General features: G+C 39.6%; 1 protein-coding gene across 7 annotated transcripts in view; it reads left to right on the top strand.

Annotated features, from left to right (window-relative positions):
• The window catches only part of RAPGEF2 (Rap guanine nucleotide exchange factor 2), a 200,351-nt gene that overhangs the window by 99,792 nt on the left and 80,449 nt on the right, over window positions 1-20,110 (top strand). For 5 of the 7 annotated variants that reach the window (XM_076336592.1, XM_076336591.1, XM_076336587.1 and 2 more), the window contains exons 5-7: window positions 2,168-2,243; window positions 8,687-8,854; window positions 11,548-11,565. In XM_076336592.1, the coding sequence (XP_076192707.1) occupies window positions 2,168-2,243; window positions 8,687-8,854; window positions 11,548-11,565 (262 nt within the window). The remainder of the gene's footprint in view (window positions 1-2,167; window positions 2,244-8,686; window positions 8,855-11,547; window positions 11,566-20,110) is intronic. The other 2 variants (XM_076336593.1, XM_076336588.1) reach the window with 1 other exon arrangement.

The raw sequence follows: 20,110 nt of genomic DNA, 5'->3' as shown, positions 1-20,110 counted from the left end.
ACAAGTTATTCAAGAACAGAAAAGCATATCCAAAACACAGCTTTTTCTTTTTACTGTGTTTGCTAAGCTTTTGGATGTCAGCAGTGATTAGCAACGGGCAGAAGTTTAAAGTTGATACTTACAGACAGCAATAGAGGAAGAAGAAATGGTGGAGTGGAAAAGTGTATATGCATTTTCTGTTGAAACCAGCATTTGCTGTGAGGCTAGGAATTAGGCTGGCAAAAAATACAGCAATAGTGTATTCTAGACCAAAAACAATGGTTAGGAAGAGGGGGACAAGGATCTGCAAGAGGAAAGGGAATATTTCTATGTTTGTTTTCAATTAGAATACCAAATAAGTTGACTTCCTAATCACCATTTTTGCACTGTTGTTTTTCAATCAGTGAGTTGATTTACTTTCTCCTTTCTCTCCCCCTCCTTTCCTTTTTTTAAGGAAAAACTGTGTGTATGGATCAGGTTAATGACCAAGAAAATAAGTTTGTCACTTTTGCAACAGTCTAATGAATCAAGATAATGGCTTCATTTTCTGGTATCTTTAACAGTAGTTGAAATTGTATAAAATTCAAGATGGCATTGTAGAGTAAAGCACCCTGTGTTTTGTTGCTGGACTATAGGAGGAAGCATGTGTTTGCCTCTAGGAAAATATGCATTTTGTCGAGAGACGACTTTATTGAATGTTTCTTTTCAAGAGGCTTAGTATTCTGGAAAATTTTTTCTATTGTAGAAGTCCCATGTACCATTAAATGCGATTATTATTTTGATGAATAAGCACAGCTGGCATTTCTTTTCAATATCTGACTACCGCCTTTTTGAGCTATAAACGCGCTGTTGTCAAGAGATTAGCCTTTGAGGTAGCAAGTTAAATTGTTCATTTCTACTAATTGCCAGGCGGGAGAGGGGAATAGATATAAACTGGCTAGATATACTGTTCCGAATGGTATTTGAACTTCTCTAGTTTCCCTGTTATGAAATAAAGCTTAAAAAAAGTTACTTTTCACAAACATTGTAGCTTAAGCATATCACCATGACTGTGCATTACAGGACTGGTTTAAAATTCAGATTTTACAATTTTATTGAGTCCGGTTTGTTTTTCATAAACTTATTTAATAGCTGTTGCCCTGTGAGCTTCAGATAGGAAGATTTCCCATGCCTGTTGCACAGTGCCAGGTTGAAGAAAGGGAAAGGCTAAATAGTTACATTGGCTCTTGGCAAATTTTAGGGCAGGTTTGTTACAGCAGGCTACAAGAGGGATCCTGAAATTCCAGACATTTTGTCACCTGTCCTGCCTTCCTCTCTGTGACAGGAAAGGTCTGGCATTGACCTGGCAGGCTTAAATATGATCTACCTGGAGCGGGAAGCACACACCCCAGAAACAAACTTTAGCTGGTTGTCTTTTCTTCTACTCTGACGGCGTACGATTAAGGATGTAACTGTAAAGGTCTTGTATTTCACTGAATTATGTACTGGTTCTCTGCACTCCACCATTACCGTTGCATTTCGAGGATTCTTTGCAGTTAAGCCTGCAGAGACATACATTCATTTAATACAGGCAGAGCACTTCAGAAACTGAAACTAAAATAACTTTCTATTTCATCCTACAGGAAGCAAAATAGTATCATGCTTAATTATTGCACTAAGGTGGGAATGTGTCATGAAAGGCAGAACAACCTTTTGTCCTCATCTATTCAATCTGGGAATACTCTTACATTCAGCATCCTTAATTTATTAATTTACTTTAAGTAAAAAAGAGCTAACTGAAGTTGATCAGCCTTTTCATTCCTTGGTATGTTAATCAGCTTTCTTCATAGAAATGCAGATAGCTTAGGTAACTTAATACTGTAATGTCAGAAGATGCTAGATCAAACTGTCATGTACTTCAGAATTAACCATGCATCTTCAGTAGATGGCACTTGATTGACACTTGTTTTACTGTTAATAGAATTATTTAGCAAATACTGTTAGTAAACTATGCAAACACAAAATACACAGCTCTTGGTGTCCTTGGGTATCAGTTACTTGTTGAAGGACATATGCATGAAACTTGTATTGTGCAGAGGTATGTACATTTTTTTCTATGCTTTACAGTATCTGGAGAAGATGTAAATATGCTTATGGATTGTGTTATAGCTCCGATTTTTGTTCTGATTGAAGTATTTTTGTTCTTCAGCTTTGGCAAGCGTTCTGCAGGAAGCTTCAGGCGTGGCTGTGAATGCATTGTTTTAGAGCCATCTGAAATGATTGTGGTAAGAATATTTTCATTCAGTTGCTTTCAAATTTTACAGACCGGCTTTGGTAACACTTCAACTTCCAATGAAACTTAATTTTTTCTCTTTTGCACGACCTTTTTATAAATCTAAGATGTCATACATAACTTTCTTGCCATTCTTTGCACACGTACTTGCATTGTTTGAGTGATAAAGGCATCTTTTATATTGTTACATTTACTTTTGCAGATTTCTTGTAAAACTAGAGTTTTCTTGTGCTAGCAGAATAGCAGAAGTTTGTGGGTTTTCTTTAAAGCTGTTTTATTATTATGGGTAAGCATAGATGCTTTAAAGTATTAATCTCAGGTTAGCTTAAATAATTAATGTTTGATTGAATTAAATTTATTCTCAGCTGTCTGAGGTTTTAAGTAGTAGTTTGAACATTTTAAAACTCTACTGACTTTTCTGGGTGAAGCTTATTTCGTTAGCAGTATCTGCTGTAGTCCAGTGGCAGAACAGCATCATCTCTGAGGGTTCATAGGCTCAAAAGTTTATAATTGCCACCTCAGGGTGCTTCATTAAGTGCTTAAGCCTCACCACCCAGGCTGCAGAAGGCAAAGGTGGGGACGGGGAGAAGGAAGAGCTGCTTCTCCCACTGTGGGAGAAGAGTTTGAGACCATCTAAGGCACCTGAAGGTGCACAAGTCCATGGGACCCGATGAGATTCATCCTCAGGTCCTGAAGGAACTGGCGGATGAAGTTGCTAAGCCACTATCCATCGTATTTGAGAAGTCGTGGCAGTCTGGTGAAGTTCCCACTGACTGGAAAAGGGGAAACATAACCCCCATTGTTAAAAAGGGAAAAAAGGAAGACCCAGGGAACTACAGGCCAGTTAGTCTCACCTCTGTGCCTGGCAAGATCATGGAACAGATCCTCCTGGAAGCTATGCTAGGGCACATGGAGGACAGGGAGGTGACTCGAGACAGCCAAATGGCTTCACCAAGGGCAAGTCCTTCCTGACTAACCCTGTGGCCTTCTATGGTGGAGTGACTACATCAGTGGACATGGGAAGGGCTACAGATGTCATCTATCTGGACCTCTGTAAGTCCTTTGACATGGTCCCCCACAACATCCTTCTCTCTAAACTGGAGAGGTATGGATTTGATGGGTGGACTGTCCAGTAAAGGGTGAGGAATTGGTTGGATGGTTGCCTCCAGAGGGTAGTGGTCAATGGCTCAATGTCCAGATGGAGACTGGTGATGAGTGGCATCCTGTAGGGGTCTGTATGGGGACCGGCACTGTTTAATATCTTCATCAATGACATAGACAGCGGGATCGAGTGCACCCTCAGCAAGTTTGCAGATGACACCAAGCTGAGTGGTGCGGTTGACAAGCCGTAGGGACGGGATGCCATCCAGAGGGACCTGGACAAGCTCAAGAAGTGGGCCTGTGTGAACCTCATGAGATTTAACAAGGCCAAGTACAAGGTCCTGCACCTGGGTCGGGGCAACCCCCAGTATCAATCCAGGCTGGGGGATGAAGGGATTGAGAGCAGCCCTGCCGAGAAGGACTTGGGGGTACTGGTGGATGAAAAGCTGGACGTGAGCCAGCAATGTGCGCTCGCATCCCAGAAGGCCAATTATATCCTGGGCTGCATCAAAAGAAGCGTGGCCAGCAGGTCGAGGGAGGCGATTCTGCCCCTCTACTCTGCTCTGGTGAGACCCCACCTGGAGTACTGCGTCCAGCTCTGGAGCCCTCAGCATAAGAAAGATACGGACCTGTTGGAGCAGGTCCAGAAGAGGGCCACAAAAATGATCAGGGGGATGGAACCCCTCTCCTATGAAGAAAGGCTGAGAGAGTTGGGGTTGTTCAGCCTGGAGAAGAGAAGGCTTCGGGGAGACCTTCTTGCAGCCTATCAGTACTTAAAGGGGGCTTATAAAAAAGACGGCGGCAGACTTTTGAGCAGGGCCTGTTGCGACAGGACAAGGAGGAATAGCTTTAAACTGAAGGTGTGTAGATTTAGACTAGATAAAAGGAAGAAATTTTTTACACTGAGGGTGGTGAAGCACTGGCACAGGTTTCCCAGAGAGGTGGTGGATGCCCCATCCCTGGAAACATTCCAGGTCAGGTTGGATGGGGCTCTGAGCAACCTGATCTAGTTGAAGATGTCCCTGCCCGCGGCAGGGGGGTTGGACTAGATGACCTTTAGAGGTCCCTTCCAACCCAAACTATTCTATGATTCATCTGAACAAATGTGCACTCAGCGAGCTAAATGTTTTTTTTTTTCTGTCACTGAGGTAGCGATCAGTTCATAATACAGGCATGACCAGGATAATAATACATGGACCAGGCATGGTCCAGGAAGGCTGGATGATCTTCAAGAAGGAAGTCTTAAAGGCGCAGGAGCAGGCTGTCCCCATACGCCATAAGAACAACGGGTGGGGAAGACGACCGGCCTGGCTGAACAGGGAGCTCTTGCTGGGACTCAGGAAAAAAAGGAGAGTTTACCACTTGTGGAAGAAGGGGCAGGCGACTCAAGAAGAGTACAGGGATCTCATTAGGTCATGCAGAGAGGAAATGAGAAAGGCAAAAGCCTAGCTAGAACACAATCTGGCCACTGTCGTTAAAGACAAAAGAAGTTTTTACAAATATATTAATGACAAGAAGAGAGCCAAGGAGAATCTCCATCCTTTATTGGATGCAGGAGAGAACATTGTCACCGAGGATGAGGAAAAGGCTGAGGTACTCAATGCCTTCTTTGCCTCAGTCTTTAACAGGCAGACCAGTTATCCTCAGGGTACTCGGCCCCCCCGAGCTGGAAGACGGGGACGGCGAGCAGGATGAACCCTCCATAATCCAGAAGGAAGCAGTCAATGACCTGCTATGCCACCTGGACGCTCACAAGTCTATGGGGCCGGATGGGATCCACCCGAGGGTGCTGAGGGAGCTGGCGGAGGTGCTCGCCAAGCCACTCTCCATCATTTATCAGCAGTCCTGGTTAACGGGGGAGGTCCCGGACGACTGGAGGCTTGCCAATGTGATGCCCATCTGCAAGAAGGGCTGGAAGGAGGATCCAGGGAACTACAGGCCTGTCAGCCTGACCTCGGTGCCGGGGAAGATGATGGAGCGGTTCATCTTGAGGGCGCTCACAAGGCATGAGCGGGACAACCAGGGGATCAGGCCCAGCCAGCACAGGTTTATGAAAGGCAGGTCCTGCTTGACCAACCTGATCTTCTTCTATGACCAGGTGACCCGCCTAGTGGATGAGGGAAAGGCTGTGGATGTGGTCTACCTGGACTTCAGCAAGGCCTTTGACACCGTCTCCCACAGCATTCTCCTAGAGAAGCTGGCGGCTCACGGCTTAGACAGGTGTACTCTGCGCTGGGTCAAAAACTGGCTGGACGGCCGGGCCCCGAGCCATTCATTTGTTTTGGGGCCGGTCTTGTTCAATATCTTTATCGATGATCTGGATGAGGGGATCGAGTGCACCCTCAGGAAGTTTGCAGACGACACCAAGTTGGGCGGGAGTGTTGATCTGCTCAAGGGTAGGAAGGCTCTGCAGAGGGACCTGGACAGGCTGCATCAATGGGCTGAGGCCAACTGTATGGGGTTCAACAAGGCCAAGTGCCGGGTCCTGCACTTTGGCCACAACAACCCCATGCAGCGCTACAGGCTTGGGGAAGAGTGGCTGGAAAGCTGCCCAGCAGAGAAGGACCTGGGGGTGTTGGTCGACAGCCGGCTGAACATGAGCCGGCAGTGTGCCCAGGCGGCCAAGAAGGCCAATGGCATCCTGGCCTGTATCAGAAATAGTGTGGCCAGCAGGAGTAGGGAAGTGATTGTGCCCCTGTACTCGGCCCTGGTGAGGCCGCACCTCGAATACTGTGTTCAGTTTTGGGCCTCTCACTACAAGAAGGACGTTGAGGTGCTGGAGCGTGTCCAGAGAAGGGCAACAAGGCTGGTGAGGGGTCTGGAGAACAAGCCTTATGAGGAGCGGCTGAGGGAACTGGGGTTGTCTAGCCTGGAGAAAAGGAGGCCGAGGGGAGACCTCATCGCTCTCTACAACTCCCTGACAGGAGGTTGTAGCGAGGTGGGTGTCGGTCTCTTCTCCCAAGTAACTAGCGATAGGACGAGGGGAAATGGCCTCAAGTTGTGCCAGGGGAGGTTTAGATGGGACGTGAGGAAAAATTTCTTTACTGAAAGAGTGGTTAAACATTGGAAGAGGCTGCCCAGCGAAGTGGTGGAGTCCCCATCCCTGGAAGTATTGAAAAGGCGTGTAGATGAGGCGCTTAGGGACATGGTTTAGTGGACATGGTGGTGTTGGGTTGACGGTTGGACTCGATGATCTTAGAGGTCTTTTCCAACCTTAATGATTCTATGATTCTATGACAATTAGCTAAGCCATATATAGATGGTAGTTCAAATATAGGTTGTGACGCTAAACGTTTTTTTCCTAAAAAGTGACAGTTTCTGTAAAACTTGCAGAAGCTTTAAACAAGGTTACTTGTTTCAAGTTGATTGGTAAAAAAAGTAGCTTTTTAACTTACCTTCATGCAAATGCAGGCATGCTTTTGTGGGTTTTAAGCTCTTTGTGATTTCACTGTAAACAGATAAAGATGATTGTGTAATGGTAGCTTTTTCAGGTGGATGTTTGATGATACATCTCCCTCTTCCAATTCTAATTAAGAAAATCATCTTACGAAGCTAATACAATATAGTCGGAGACACAGAAGACATACATGAGAAATGCAAATCGCTGTTTCGCTATCCCTAACTAAAGCTCTCTGTAGTTTTACTTTATAAAGGAGCAGCTCCTCAACTGCAGCCCGTTATGCCTCCCCATTTGCCCCTGTATTGGCCCCCTGACTTGTCTGACCTTTTTGTGTAACTCATATCTGACCACAAGTTCGGGAAACAGTTTTTATTGTCCCAGATTTCTTCTCTAGAAGTATACAGTTTAGTTAGTGGTAGCTGTGTGGGTGTCTGTCTGTCTCTCTCGTGCATTCCTTGATAAGTTATAAGGAAGAGTGATATAAAGATAGGCATAGGGAAAGGAGATGACTAAAGAAGAGCCCAGAAGAAATCTTCTGGACTAATGGATAATGTTGGGTCAGGGGTAGGTACTCCTACATGCATCGTCTTAGTCCAAAAAAAACAACCTTTAGAGTTTTGGGAGAGCCAAAATTGAACACTTAACTTCAATCCAGCCTTTCGAAGGAATAATTGTACCTTGAATAGAAAGAATCCCATCCCCAGAGTTTGGGCACAGTAACTTTCAGTCTCAGGGCAGGATGGGGTCACTCTGCAAGGAGGAGAAGCAGGAGAGGTGTAGGGTGTAGGTGTGACTGTGTCAGAGGTGAAATAGATACTCAGTGGTGAGGGGTTAAGCATTACCAGCTTGTCCTGGTGAACGAGGAGCTTTGCTCATCCCCTTGTATTTGTACACTCAAAGTTGTATTTGGTGACGTGAACTGACTAGTATGTGACACTTCTGACACAGATATGCTGCAAATTCCTGGGAGTATTTTGTCTAATATTTCTTTTCCGTGTTGAAAAATATGGAGAAACCTTGCAAGGTGCCTCATAAGCTCTTCTCTGCATCTTCAGAAATACTGTTTATCACTGGGGGTGGATTTGAGTAGAAGAATGAGTTAACTGAATCCCTATATATGGCCCATGCTGAAAGGTTTTTTTTTTCCTCATTTCCCTGTTAGTCTTGAGTAAAGTTTCTGTCAGTATGAAGAACACAGAAGAGATGTTGATTTTCAGCCAAATTACTGTAAAAAGATCGTTCTCCTCTTTCAGGAAAACCAGAATTCCTACTTCAAATATTTTCATTGCAGTATACTGTTGTGTAGTAATTTAGGATGACTTTGAAGACTCTAAAACTGAGAAGACTAATTTTATATTAGGATATACCTAATAGGTATTTTTTTGTTCTCCCTGTTGCTGTTTTGAAGTGATTTGTTTTTATGTAGATCCAGTCTGTTAGAAATCCTTCTTTTATGCTCCCAAAATATTTGAAGTAAATAGTAAAACCAGTGCTGCCTGTTGAAGAGCGAAGCCTTTGCCATAGGTTGGTTAGGAAAGGTCCCAACTGACAAATAGAGGTCAGTAGGAAAACTACCAAGTGCACTCTCATACCAGTTTTCTTTTTGTAATGGACAGAGTGGTGAAATGTTTGTATTTGTGGCAGAATAAGAAGTGGGGGGAATGACAGAATGGGGGGTGACCATTTTTCTTCTCTCATTTTTGAAAAGTGTTCATACTCAGTGATGCTGTTCATGCCAATGTTTACTTTTTTGTCATTCCTGTGGGCATTTGATTTATTTATTTTTTTTTTAGTAGTGGCTTCACTCTTAGTGCTGAAAATGCAGGAAATTCAAAGCTAACAACTGTTTTTTGAAAATAGGATTTGTTGTGTTTTCTAACTGTAAGAAACATTTTTGTCTTGTGGGAAATGACACCTTCTTGCATTTGTTATAGGTTGATTATATGGATGAAAATGAGGAGTATTTTCAGCGTCAGGCTTCTCATAGGCAATCTCGAAGAAGATTTAGGAAAATCAACCAAAAAGGGGAACGACAAACAATTATTGATACTGTTGACCCTTATCCCGTGGGCAAGCCACCTCTACCTAGAGGCTACCATACGGTAAGCTGTCTGTATTTATGGTTCACAGCGTAAACAGGAAAACTACTCAAAACAATCAAAATGGCTAAACTTGCTGGTATTTTTAAAGAAGTGTGTTTCTGTGGGGAAGTTTTCCCCTTAAAACGCTGTGAATTTGGCTCCATCAGTACGTGAACATGTGTGCAACTTGCATCTCAGTTCAGAGTTGAAAGCGCATTTTCTTATGACTGTGAATGTCACGTATAATTTCTTAATGTTCCAGTCATTATTTGAAATTGTGAAAGAAACTATGTTCTCATTTCCTTTTGATATTAGGTTCCCGTATGAATAGTTTAGTGTACAGTGTTAAAAGGTCAGTTAGTGAAGCACTCATTCACGTATATGATAACGGTTGTTGCCTGAAAAGGTCTGTGCTGCACTTCAGTAGGCCAAATTCTTGGATTAAATCTGTCATTCCTTTTTGGTATCCAGAACTTAAATGTCAAATTAACCTTTACTGGTGTCTGCCTCGAGCCCTTTATACTTGGGTTTCAGTGAGCTACGCAGTCTGCCCGTCGTCGGGGAGATCATTTGGTCATTTTACTTGATTTCTTTTTTTTTTTGGGTGATCTACATATTGAAAGTTTCCAGGCTTTCTCTTGAGATGAAAATAAACTAATAATTAAAACTTATTCTACAAAATATTTTATAAGGCTTTTAAATCGAGAAAAGCTCCATTAGATTAATACGTTTGTTTGCTACTGATTTCAGCTGTAAGCAAAATACTGGAAAAGCTGTTTGGCTCTCACTTATTTATTTAAGCCCCCAAATCTGCTAGACCCATAAAGGCATGGGCATAAATAACTTTGTGCATATTTAATCTCATTGAGTTCATTGGGCTGAACTTTGCACAATGTAAGCCACATGCATATAAATTTGCAGGATTAGAGCTTTAAGTGTTTTTAAAATACTGTCTTTGATCCAATGCAGTTGTAGGTTTTTTCCATTTTTCCTTCTTTATCCTTATTCCTTGACTTGTTTGCCAGTTCCCTGTATATTCAATGTGTGTCTGTAAGTGTGTAGATGTTTGATTGCATCTGTTAATTATGCAGGCTTTTCCTCATGAGTTGAATAATTACCTTTTATGCCAACAATTTGGTTTTGTTTATACAACAGCTTTTAATGGTTTAATTTTCAGTGCAGTTTTAATTGCCTCTAAATTTATTACGGATTGAGCCAGTTCACTTGGTTTGAAGATGAAACATTTTACTGGTCTGTTTTTGAAAAAAATACAATGTGGTATTGTACTTTGTAGGAATTGCAGGAAGAATTACTTTTGTTCATATTATTTAGATGTGTGTGTTGTGCTTAGCAAACAGTTATAGTGTGGTTTTTATCTAACTCTAGAAGGGCAATATTTAGATTACGCACAGTGCCATTTGCATTTGTAGGTCCATGCCTGTTGTATAAATTTCACTTTAGGTATGCCTAATGAGTTTTTGTAAGCTTAACTCTGGTACTAAGAGCAAAAGCCCATTGTGTGCCATTCTGTTGTGTGAGTTCATAATGATTTTGTGTGTGTGTTGGGAAATTCATTGCAAGTGAGATTTCATATTGAGTTCGAAGAGATTGCCAAATAAACTGTAAAATTTGCAATAATCACAGTCAAATGTTGCTTTAAAAAGTGTAATTTCATGTGTATGACCGACTTTATTTTTTTTCAAAGCAAATAGAGTCAAATAAGCTCAAACGAGTTTTAGAATGTAGTCAGGACTCTCCATGCTGGCCCATTCCCTCCTATTTTTACAGTACTTGGTGATCTTGTATACATTGTTCACCCATTCACTTCTATTGCTTTAACCGTATTTGTTAAAGGCTGCATTGTCTTTTCTCTTTTCCTATTTTATGTCCCTTGACCTCATTTTTTTTGTTTTAACTTCTTGAAAAATTGACTGAAGAAAGCAGGGTTGGTTTTGTTTGGGGTTTTTGTTTTGGGGTTTTTTTGAAACACAGGAATTCAAGTGATATTATAGCACAGATCTTGTGGGCTTGTTGCCCATCCATTCTTTGGTCAGCATCTATCAGGGTCTCCTCTTTGGTTCTACTTCTGAATTTTGGATAAATAAACAAAGAAGCATTAAAAAATACAGATGTTCAGATATGGCAGTAAATAATGTGTTAAGGCAAATTGAAGAAGGATTAATACGATGCATTTGTTTTCAAGTTTGCTCTTCCTTGTGGATGTGTTCTGGTTTAGGTGTTAGGTACACGAGATTCAAAGTAATAAAGCAGCTGTGATAGCATCCTCCAAATCGTCACAAAATGTGTAATTTTCTTAGTTTGTTTTACCCTAAATCCGTAGTTACCATGTAGAATGATTATTTTTTTATGATAAATTATTAATGCTTTATTTGCAGTAGTCTCTGAATGCTTTTCTTCAGAAAGTTCAAACTGTTTTCTGAAGAAAGTTTTCTATACCTTTGTGAAAATGTAGAGTGAAATGTAGAGCTTAAATGAAGATGCATGGCTGTGCTTTTCAAGAATTAAAAATTAAATGCAGTGCTCTCAGTTGTGGCATGGCTTTCTGCAATAGAGTCTACTCGTAGGGGACAGTGGACCCTCATTAACATAACTTTTACATTATCTTCATAGTGGTGGAATGTACTATGGCATGTCTGATAATGTTCATCTTTTCCTTTCCTCCTATATGGCATTCATTTCATTTTGGCTCACAGGAATGCACTAAACCTCAGGTATCGTAACTTACTGTGTATGGTCCACTAACAATTTACTTGTGGGTTTGCAGTGTGATATCGTAATACTGATGCAATGTTATGACTAAAATTACCTTCTAGCCTTTGCTTTGATACTTGAGCCATCTCACTATGATATAAAAATACTAATGTAAATGTGGAATTTGGTGACAGTACAATGTCTCTTGCCCAGTTTGATTGACCTTTCTTCCTTGCTTTCATGTCCTGTGATTTAGAGAAAATGGAGAACAATAAGCAAAGGGTATATATAAAGTATTTAGTGTTCGACAGACACTTTACTTAAGTATCTCTTCCATGAAAATGGAGGACTAAATCTTTGATTTTTGATTTAAAAAATAGGCTCCCTGTATCTGTTTAGTACTTGTAAGTCACTAAATGGAGTATGGCAAGATGAGCACCAAATATGCAACAGAAAGTTTTCTTTAGCTGAAGACTTGTAGCAGTGCTTCTTGCTTGTGTTCCATTCTGATGATGTGTACTGATTTGGTATAAAGCAGTTGGATTTTGTATACTCCTATCAAAGTACGTGTAAATGGCCATTATTTGAAAGGCTGAAGGGTTGGACACAGGCTTGCCAAGCTAGGGAGAAAGGCGTGCCCAAGTGAGTCAGGTATCTTGGAATGGTACCAAACCAAACAAGATGTAGAATTTTTTCCTGACATTGGACCTCAGATAGAGTCAAAGTAATCCAAAGATCTGAGTAGCATCTTTTAAACTTAAGTTGCATTTGTAATTGCATTTGTCCATGCCAAAGTGAGTAAATACTGAGCATCCACCAAATATATTTGATAAGAATGTGTCTTGTCAAACTGTTAAATGTCTCCACTGTTACAATTGAGAAATCTCTTGTGTTAGAGCTGAAAAGAAATTAAAAGTATTTTCCTTTAGCTTCAAAATTCTTCCTTTCCTCAAATATTACTTTGATCAATTCTTCCAATATTTTATTAGGAAATGTATTTATTTTAAAAGTTCCTTCTGTGTCACATTGTTCAATTCATTTCTTTAAAAGACTTAGAGGGTTCAAATTTCAGTATCGTTCCAGTATCATAGGCAAGTGATTTCTGTGCTGAAATTCCCTCTTTCTTCAACAAATATGCTACGTTTCTTTTAGGAACCCAGTTCCTTATCTTGAGGTCAGTGCTCACCAGTTTTTCAGTGGAATGAGCCCAGAGTCCTGAGTAACCTACGGTTACTAAAATATTATGGCTAAGAGTGATAATGTGCTCTTCAAATTATGATAGGAATTTGAAATGCTTCATAATATTTTGATAACTTACCCTAATGTTTGCAAGACCATTTGAAATAAAATCTAATGTTGAATATCGTACTTAGGCATGTTACTTTTGGAACAAGTGTGCTGATTTCTAGGATGAGGAAAATAGAAACTTCATAATGGATGGAAATAAAATGATTGTATTTTATCAGACTGATAAAATGGCATCCTTTTTGCCACCATTTGTAGTTTGGTAAAATTGATCTGTTCTTTTTCAGGGAAGAAGAAAAATCCTGATAAGTTTAGGCTGAGCTGTTCTTACTTGAATCTGGAAAACCTTGGTTTTGATAGAAAATTTTTGTTTGTACTTCTAATGTGTCAGAAACTGTTTTTAACTAGATTAGTGTAACACCTCCTTACTTAATAATGGAAATTGGATTTTAACTTCTGAAAGTGGATTTTCTTTTGTGTGTATCTATACTTAAGGCTACTTAATGTTTTCAGTGAAAAGCCCTTGTTTTGAGTGACTGGACTGAGTGAGCGTGGACCCTTTCTCCTGAGAACCTACATGGCTTTCTTCTGGTTTAGGCTGACTTTTTTTTTTTTTTTATTTTATTTTAAAATAGAATAGTCACCTATGGAGTGAATTTAAAAAAGGGTAGACTTTTCTTGCAATATCTTATTGCCAATAAACTTTGTGGCTGCTGTAGTGCATCGGTGAAGAATTGGTCATGCCCGGTCTGAATGTTGCTGAGCTGGTTATTATGTATTTACTTCACTAAAGACAAAACATCAAAGCTTACTGGGGAATATTTAGAGAGATGCAGGTAGGCCTGTAAATAAAATGCTGAAGCACCTGTGAATAGCCCTGAACAGAAATGATAGTGTGTGGTTTTTCACTTGAGAATCTGTCCAGATTTGAATTAGTTAACAGGCTTATGAAAATTGCTGCTAGTGCATCCTCAGCCAGGCTTTTTAAAGCTAGCTGCTGAAATCCCTGCAAAAGGTCTCTCTCTGCCTTTAGTAGCCTTTCTTATCCCATTCAGCTTGAGATTCATGTGAGGTGACAATCCAGTCATTTATCCAGTATCGGAAGGAAGAGAGCGGACATGGAGCCATCAATAGCCCCGGCTTCTTCCCCAAGTAGCAAGCATGTAACAATTTTACCCTCTCACGCTGTGCTATGGAGCCAGTGGTCCCGCTGATGCATTAAGGGCAGACAAGTATTGTCCTTCTGGATTTTATTTGAAGGAGGTGACCAAAAATTTGAATGAGAAGAGGGCTGGAAATGAAACAGTGTCTAATGTGGCTGAGTCAAGTCTCATCTGCAGCCACAACTCCCTGGGGAAAAATAAGTATGAGGGTTTTTTCTAGCTTTTTTTTTTTTTTAAGCATTAGAACCTGCTCACCTAGAAATTCAGTAGCAAATTGCAAAAACCTTGCTTCCTGCCCCTATCTTCTCTTGTAACTAATAGTTATTGCAAGGCATTGGCAAAGTAGCCTTTTCTTTCTGATACCATTTGCATTCACATTGTCTGCTGAGAGTCTGAAAGTCCTGGATTGAAAATTTATGTTCAGGTTGCTCTATTTTATGAAACAAATTTGCCTTTTCCATTGTCTGCAAACTTACATTTTAAAAATCAACAAAGATGATGTATGTCATATTTCTACATTTAGGAAGGATTAAAAAAATATGAATTTTAAATTTTTCTGTCTGAATTTGATGCAAAAGCCTAGTTGTTTTCCTCTGTTCAGTGTGTGTGGCTGCTGAAGCAATGTGGACGTTTACAAGATGACAAGCAGTGTTTTCTTATATAGTAAGATGAGAATTCAAAAAAGCTGATTCTATTTTAGGACTTTGTTACAGATGTCCAGTATAATTTGGAGTGAGACTTAATGTTTAAAAAACAGCATAATACAATTGCTTCTCTGCATGTATATTTACATTTATGTTGTAAAATACATATTGCTGATTGTCTTTCCATGGACCACTATACATGATCATGAAATACCTCATATGTGCTTGCTTCTCAACAGCGTGGACTTTACAGTATTGTAATACAGATGTATTCTTGTTAGTGCATTGTATTCTACACAGTAAACTGATGCCGATATAATAGTGTACTTAGTCATCTTTATTACATATAGAATTTCAGTCATTTCAGTTTAAATCTGTAGGAAGAGTTGTCAGATATCCAAACTACAAGAAATTAGTTTAAAGGAATACTGTCAATCTTTCAAGCCTGTAAATAGCTGCAGTTTTTAATGTTCCTGATGATTTTTAGGATTACCTAGCACTTTCACACCTAGCATACAAGTTCACTTAATGACCCCCCACCCCCCCAAATCAATTGTGAGTATTCACATTAAAAACAAACAAACAAAAGCTTGCTTTTAGGAAGAAAGAACCACATCTGGACTAACGTGCCAAGGCTAGAAAAATTATTTGATAGGGCAGCGAACAAGGAGGTGTGGACACACTGAAACTTTGACTTTATACAAAGATACAAAGTATATGGAGAGGTCGTGGGGAAAAACAATTTTTTAAACATCCTTGACCTTGGAAGTGTTAAGCAAGTCTATTTACAAAAAAAAAAAAGGCACAGAAAAACTACTGGGGATCCTAGTGTCAGGTACACTTGGTAGTCAAAAATGTCTGGGGAAGCAGGTTGTTTGAGGGTTTTGGCTTTAGAGGCTCTTATGAGTTATGGCAGCTGAACCTATTTAAATATATTTAATTTTTGAACTTGATGCTAACTTAGTTTTCCCCCAGGTAGAGGAAAAATGTGAAGAGCAAGGAGAAAGGAAGCTGAGAAGGTCCTGTTACGTGCCATGTGCAAAATGAAAGCAAAAAGGTCACCTTGAGTAAAAATTGAGCTGGACTCATTCTGTTCTTGGTTATGAAACTAATTCATTTAAGTAATGTAAGCACAGAAATGGTATTCAAAACGTAATTGTACACACACCTAAATTTACAGTGTATTGCTGATGGGAAGTGGCATGGTATGTGAGGGTGTTTTAATCATACGTGCAAATGTGTGATTAAACACGTTTGCATGTTTGTTTGCACAAACAAATTTGTCTAGTGATAATGCATTCAGTTTAAAATAATTTATTTAATATTTCTGGTGTGGATATTTGAAATAAAATATACTGTATCGATCGTTCCATTAATAAAAGGGGCTAGTTCTTAACATCATCAAGTGCAAGTGTCCTTTTACTAGAAGGATATTTATTTAGTTGCTTTTGTTCACTCACAAAATTCAGTGTGCAGTTTCAAAAGCAACATTGTCACCATCACAGAATAATAAAAACCTACTCATGATTTGGAACATGATGCATACATCATACTAGGAAGTAATACGAAATACTAAATAGATATACATAGTCTGTATATGTAATATTTGAACACATGCAGTAATGCTAATTCCTGAAATGTGTGACTGTGTTATATATGCAGATGTATTTTGAAGTGAGACACTACAAAAATTGTGGGGTAATTTTATCTGAAATACGAAATTCCTGAGATGATTTGGGCAGTTCCCGTTAACCATTTTTTATATAGAAGTTGGATGTTTCTTTATGGGAACATCCACTGGTAATTTTGTAATGAAAATACGTAATTCCCATCCCTATGTTCTGTGTTTTGTGGCAAAACAGAACCTTTTTAGCCACATGGCTTCCTTCCTTCATCCATGTTATAAGGGACTATTACTGTTTAAAGTTATGTATTATGTTATGTATTATTGTTAATATATGAGCAATGCTATCATTTTATTTTGTGTAGCACCCGAAGCAAAACAAAACTGTTAGTTCATCATCCTTTTAGTAATGTCTACTGGCAAGCTAATGCAAAATTAATGACATGCAGTGTGTTATTTACTCAACTTGCAGCTTCTGTCAGAGGATGTCTATTTTTATATATTACATCATCCCTGCTGCAGAACTCATATATCCATTGGGATTTACTGTTCTTCCATTCCCTTTGGAAGGGCTCACATTGATGTCATAACTGGATTTGTAATTGTGATTAGATTTGGAAATTCAAAGAGAAACATTGAAGCTATGCAGTATTTTCTGCAACTGAAGTGTCAGTAATATTACTGAGTTTCTTTTTTTTAGATATATTACTGACACTAGGTCCTGTTTACAGCTTGTAGAGTTGCCAATACTTTGACCACACATATGTGAAACTTTGGTTAATAATAGCATAGCTTTTCCAGAGTAGTGTGAATTTTTTGCCGTTACTGACTTGTGATGTGCTCTTTTATGTTATATAAAAGATTGCTTTTCTGAAATGTAGGGTATAAAACTAAATGTGAGGTTTGTCATCAAAGCAGAAAGTTGTTCGTGCAGCAGAAAAATGAATTTTTCATAACTCTCTTCTAAACTGATCGTTGCATAATGTAACTAAATACAAATATTGAATCTCCACCACTTAAACTTGATTAGAGCTGAGGAAGATTAAAAAAACAAATACATACATGTGTTCTTAAATATTTTTAAAATAGGATATCCTCATTAGCATAAGGTTGTTCATTTAGAAACAATGTTTGCATGTAAAGTACATATGGGGAAATCGGATATGCCTATGCATTATATTTGTAGAATACCAGTACAGATCCTTTCAACACTGGCATCTCTATACAGATGAGCATCATGAGTGTCCACATAGTCCTAATGTGGACATTTGGTCACTAAAGCATGGAAAGAAGCTGTCAGTTCATTTTTTCCCAAGCATCTGAGCCACTGTTATGTGAGCTGTGCTTGACATAGTGACTTAAAAATAAAATGATTAGTATTTGGTGTCAATCTTTCCACAAAAGGTTCTGTTTCGGAGTACTTTTAATAGTGCTTTTGTATTTGATTTGAATAATTTGAAATGATAATTTTGCTGAGTGAATTTCAAAGCTCTAAAAAATTAATAATAGTAGTAGTTTAAATACCCTGAGCAGCTGAGGAAGTATATATAGAATTGAAACATGGAAAAGATGGAATTTCCGAGTTCCAAGAAGGCCAACGGCATCCTGGCCTGTATCAGAAATAGTGTGGCCAGCAGGAGTAGGGATGTGATTGTGCCCCTGGACTCGGCCCTGGTGAGGCCGCACCTCGAATACTGTGTTCAGTTTTGGGCCCCTCACTACACGAAGGACATTGAGGTGCTGGAGCGTGTCCAGAGAAGGGCAACGAGGCTGGTGAGGGGTCTGGAGAACAAGTCTTATGAGGAGCGGCTGAGGGAACTGGGGTTGTTTAGCCTGGAGAAAAGGAGGCTGAGGGGAGACCTCATCGCTCTCTACAACTACCTGACAGGAGGTTGTAGCGAGGTGGGTGTCGGTCTCTTCTCCCAAGTAACAAGCGATGAGACGAGAGGAAATGGCCTCCAGTTGCACCAGGGGAGGTTTAGGTTGGATATTAGGAAAAATTTCTTCACCGAAAGTGTTGTCAAGCATTGGAACAGGCTGCCCAGGGAAGTGGTTGAGTCACCATCCCTGGAGGTATTTAAAAGATGTGTAGTTGTGATGCTTAGGGACATGGTTTAGTGGTGGACTTGGCAGTGCTAGGTTAACGGTTGGACTCAATGATCTTAAAAATCTTTTTCCAACCTAAATGATTCTATGATTCTAAGTCCAGAAGGTGAGGTATTCTTTCACTTTCTAGTTTGGATTTGCAAATGCTTCTTTTTTCTTGGACAACTGGCATATGTTAGTTCCTCACTGGTCTTGCAGTTATCAATTGTAAGGAGGGGAAAAAGAAAGGCAAGACTGTTTCTCCTTAGTTTATCCGTATTTTGAAATATTGATGTTAGTCATGCCTAAAGGCTCCACCAAAGACTGGAACCTATTCCAACACATTTAAATGTGACCCTTCCATGACGAGTTTTGGTGCATGAGTATCAAACAAGTTTGAGATGAGGAAGGAGGAAATTAGAGATAATGCAAGAATTTAGTAATCAAACAAGAACTGTAACCTGTAACTCCTGGCTTCTAGTCTGGTGTCATGATCTTAAACAGCAATTTGTAAAAGTAAATTAGTATGGTGATAGTAAATTAGAAGTAAATGTGTATATTTAGTTTAACATAGCTTGGATTTTCATGTGTTTGAAGCTTTGTGCTACTTGTAAATTTTGCTATGTGGAAATAATGCTATAATTCTTATTTGTGAACTATTTCAAGATTTAAAAAAAAAAAAAGAGGTGCCAAAAATCCTTAAAACTAAACATTTCAGAGTCAGAGATTGAAAACATGCTTAGGGAGTAAAGGAATTGACCAAGGTCTCAGGATAGATCTTTGAGGTTGTGTCTGTCATGGTAGTTTAGTGGTGGTGGGTTTCTTGGGGTGAAAGAGAGGGAGGTACTTTGGATTCTTTAAAAGCTGTGTTTGTTTAAAGTGAGGAAAATACAGTTGTTACAATGGTAATTGCACATTCAATATAATTCTGTTTCTAAGCTTTCAGTTGAGACTCAAGTTGCAGATACCAGGCTTCTCTCAAAGTGCTGTCACAGCTGCTAATGAAGATGCAGCAATGTCCATCGCACTTTCCAGGTTGTCTTAATATTAAAATTTAAGCAAAGATTTGTCTTGGCCAAAGGTGCTGGTTAGGAAAAAAGGTAGAATAATTTGCTTTATCTCTGACTTATTAGTGTTTAAATCTTCTAATGTGTAAGCCCTTTTTACTTTGTTGGGTAGGTGTGTATATTACAGTGCCGTGGCTAGTCCTGCTAAGTGTAAATGCCATTGTCCATGCTTGCGTCTTCCAGTAGGTGACAGTTCAGTTCAGGGGAGCTAACAAGTCCTTAGTAAAGCAAGGTAGTTACCTTGTGTGTAAATTCTTTCCCTCTCCTTCACCACCCTGTTAACATGCTTATGTAGCCATACTCAGCTCACTGTGAAACAAAGTTGTTCTTAAATGAGATGTGTACCCTTGAGCACTTCTTAATTCCTGATATTTACACATCTCTGATGGAAAGATTTTTTTTTTGTATAATGAAAAAAAACTTTTCTTGTTTTATGTAAGGTCTAGTCAAAGTGTTAGTATTCTGTTGTATGAGTAATGGATATGGGGAGCTAGGCTTTGGTTTTGAGTGGTTAGCCTTCGTTACCTATGAATTTTCAGATAGTAAAGTTTTGACATGCACCTGGAACAGCTGGCAGATGTTACGTGTATTGTTGATGTGGCTGGCATAAAAACTACACAGATTGTGCTCTCACTCTGTTTTGCATTATTTGTATATGCCTGTGTGTGTATGCATGTGCTAAAATGTAAATATTTTACCTTTTCTTCCTTTCACTTCAAGAGTAACGCAGAGAATAT

Source organism: Aptenodytes patagonicus, chromosome 4 (genome assembly GCF_965638725.1).
Source record: "Aptenodytes patagonicus chromosome 4, bAptPat1.pri.cur, whole genome shotgun sequence".
NCBI lineage: Eukaryota > Metazoa > Chordata > Aves > Sphenisciformes > Spheniscidae > Aptenodytes > Aptenodytes patagonicus.
The sequence above is the reverse complement of the archived record's forward strand: the minus strand, read 5'-3'. Positions and strand labels throughout refer to the sequence as shown.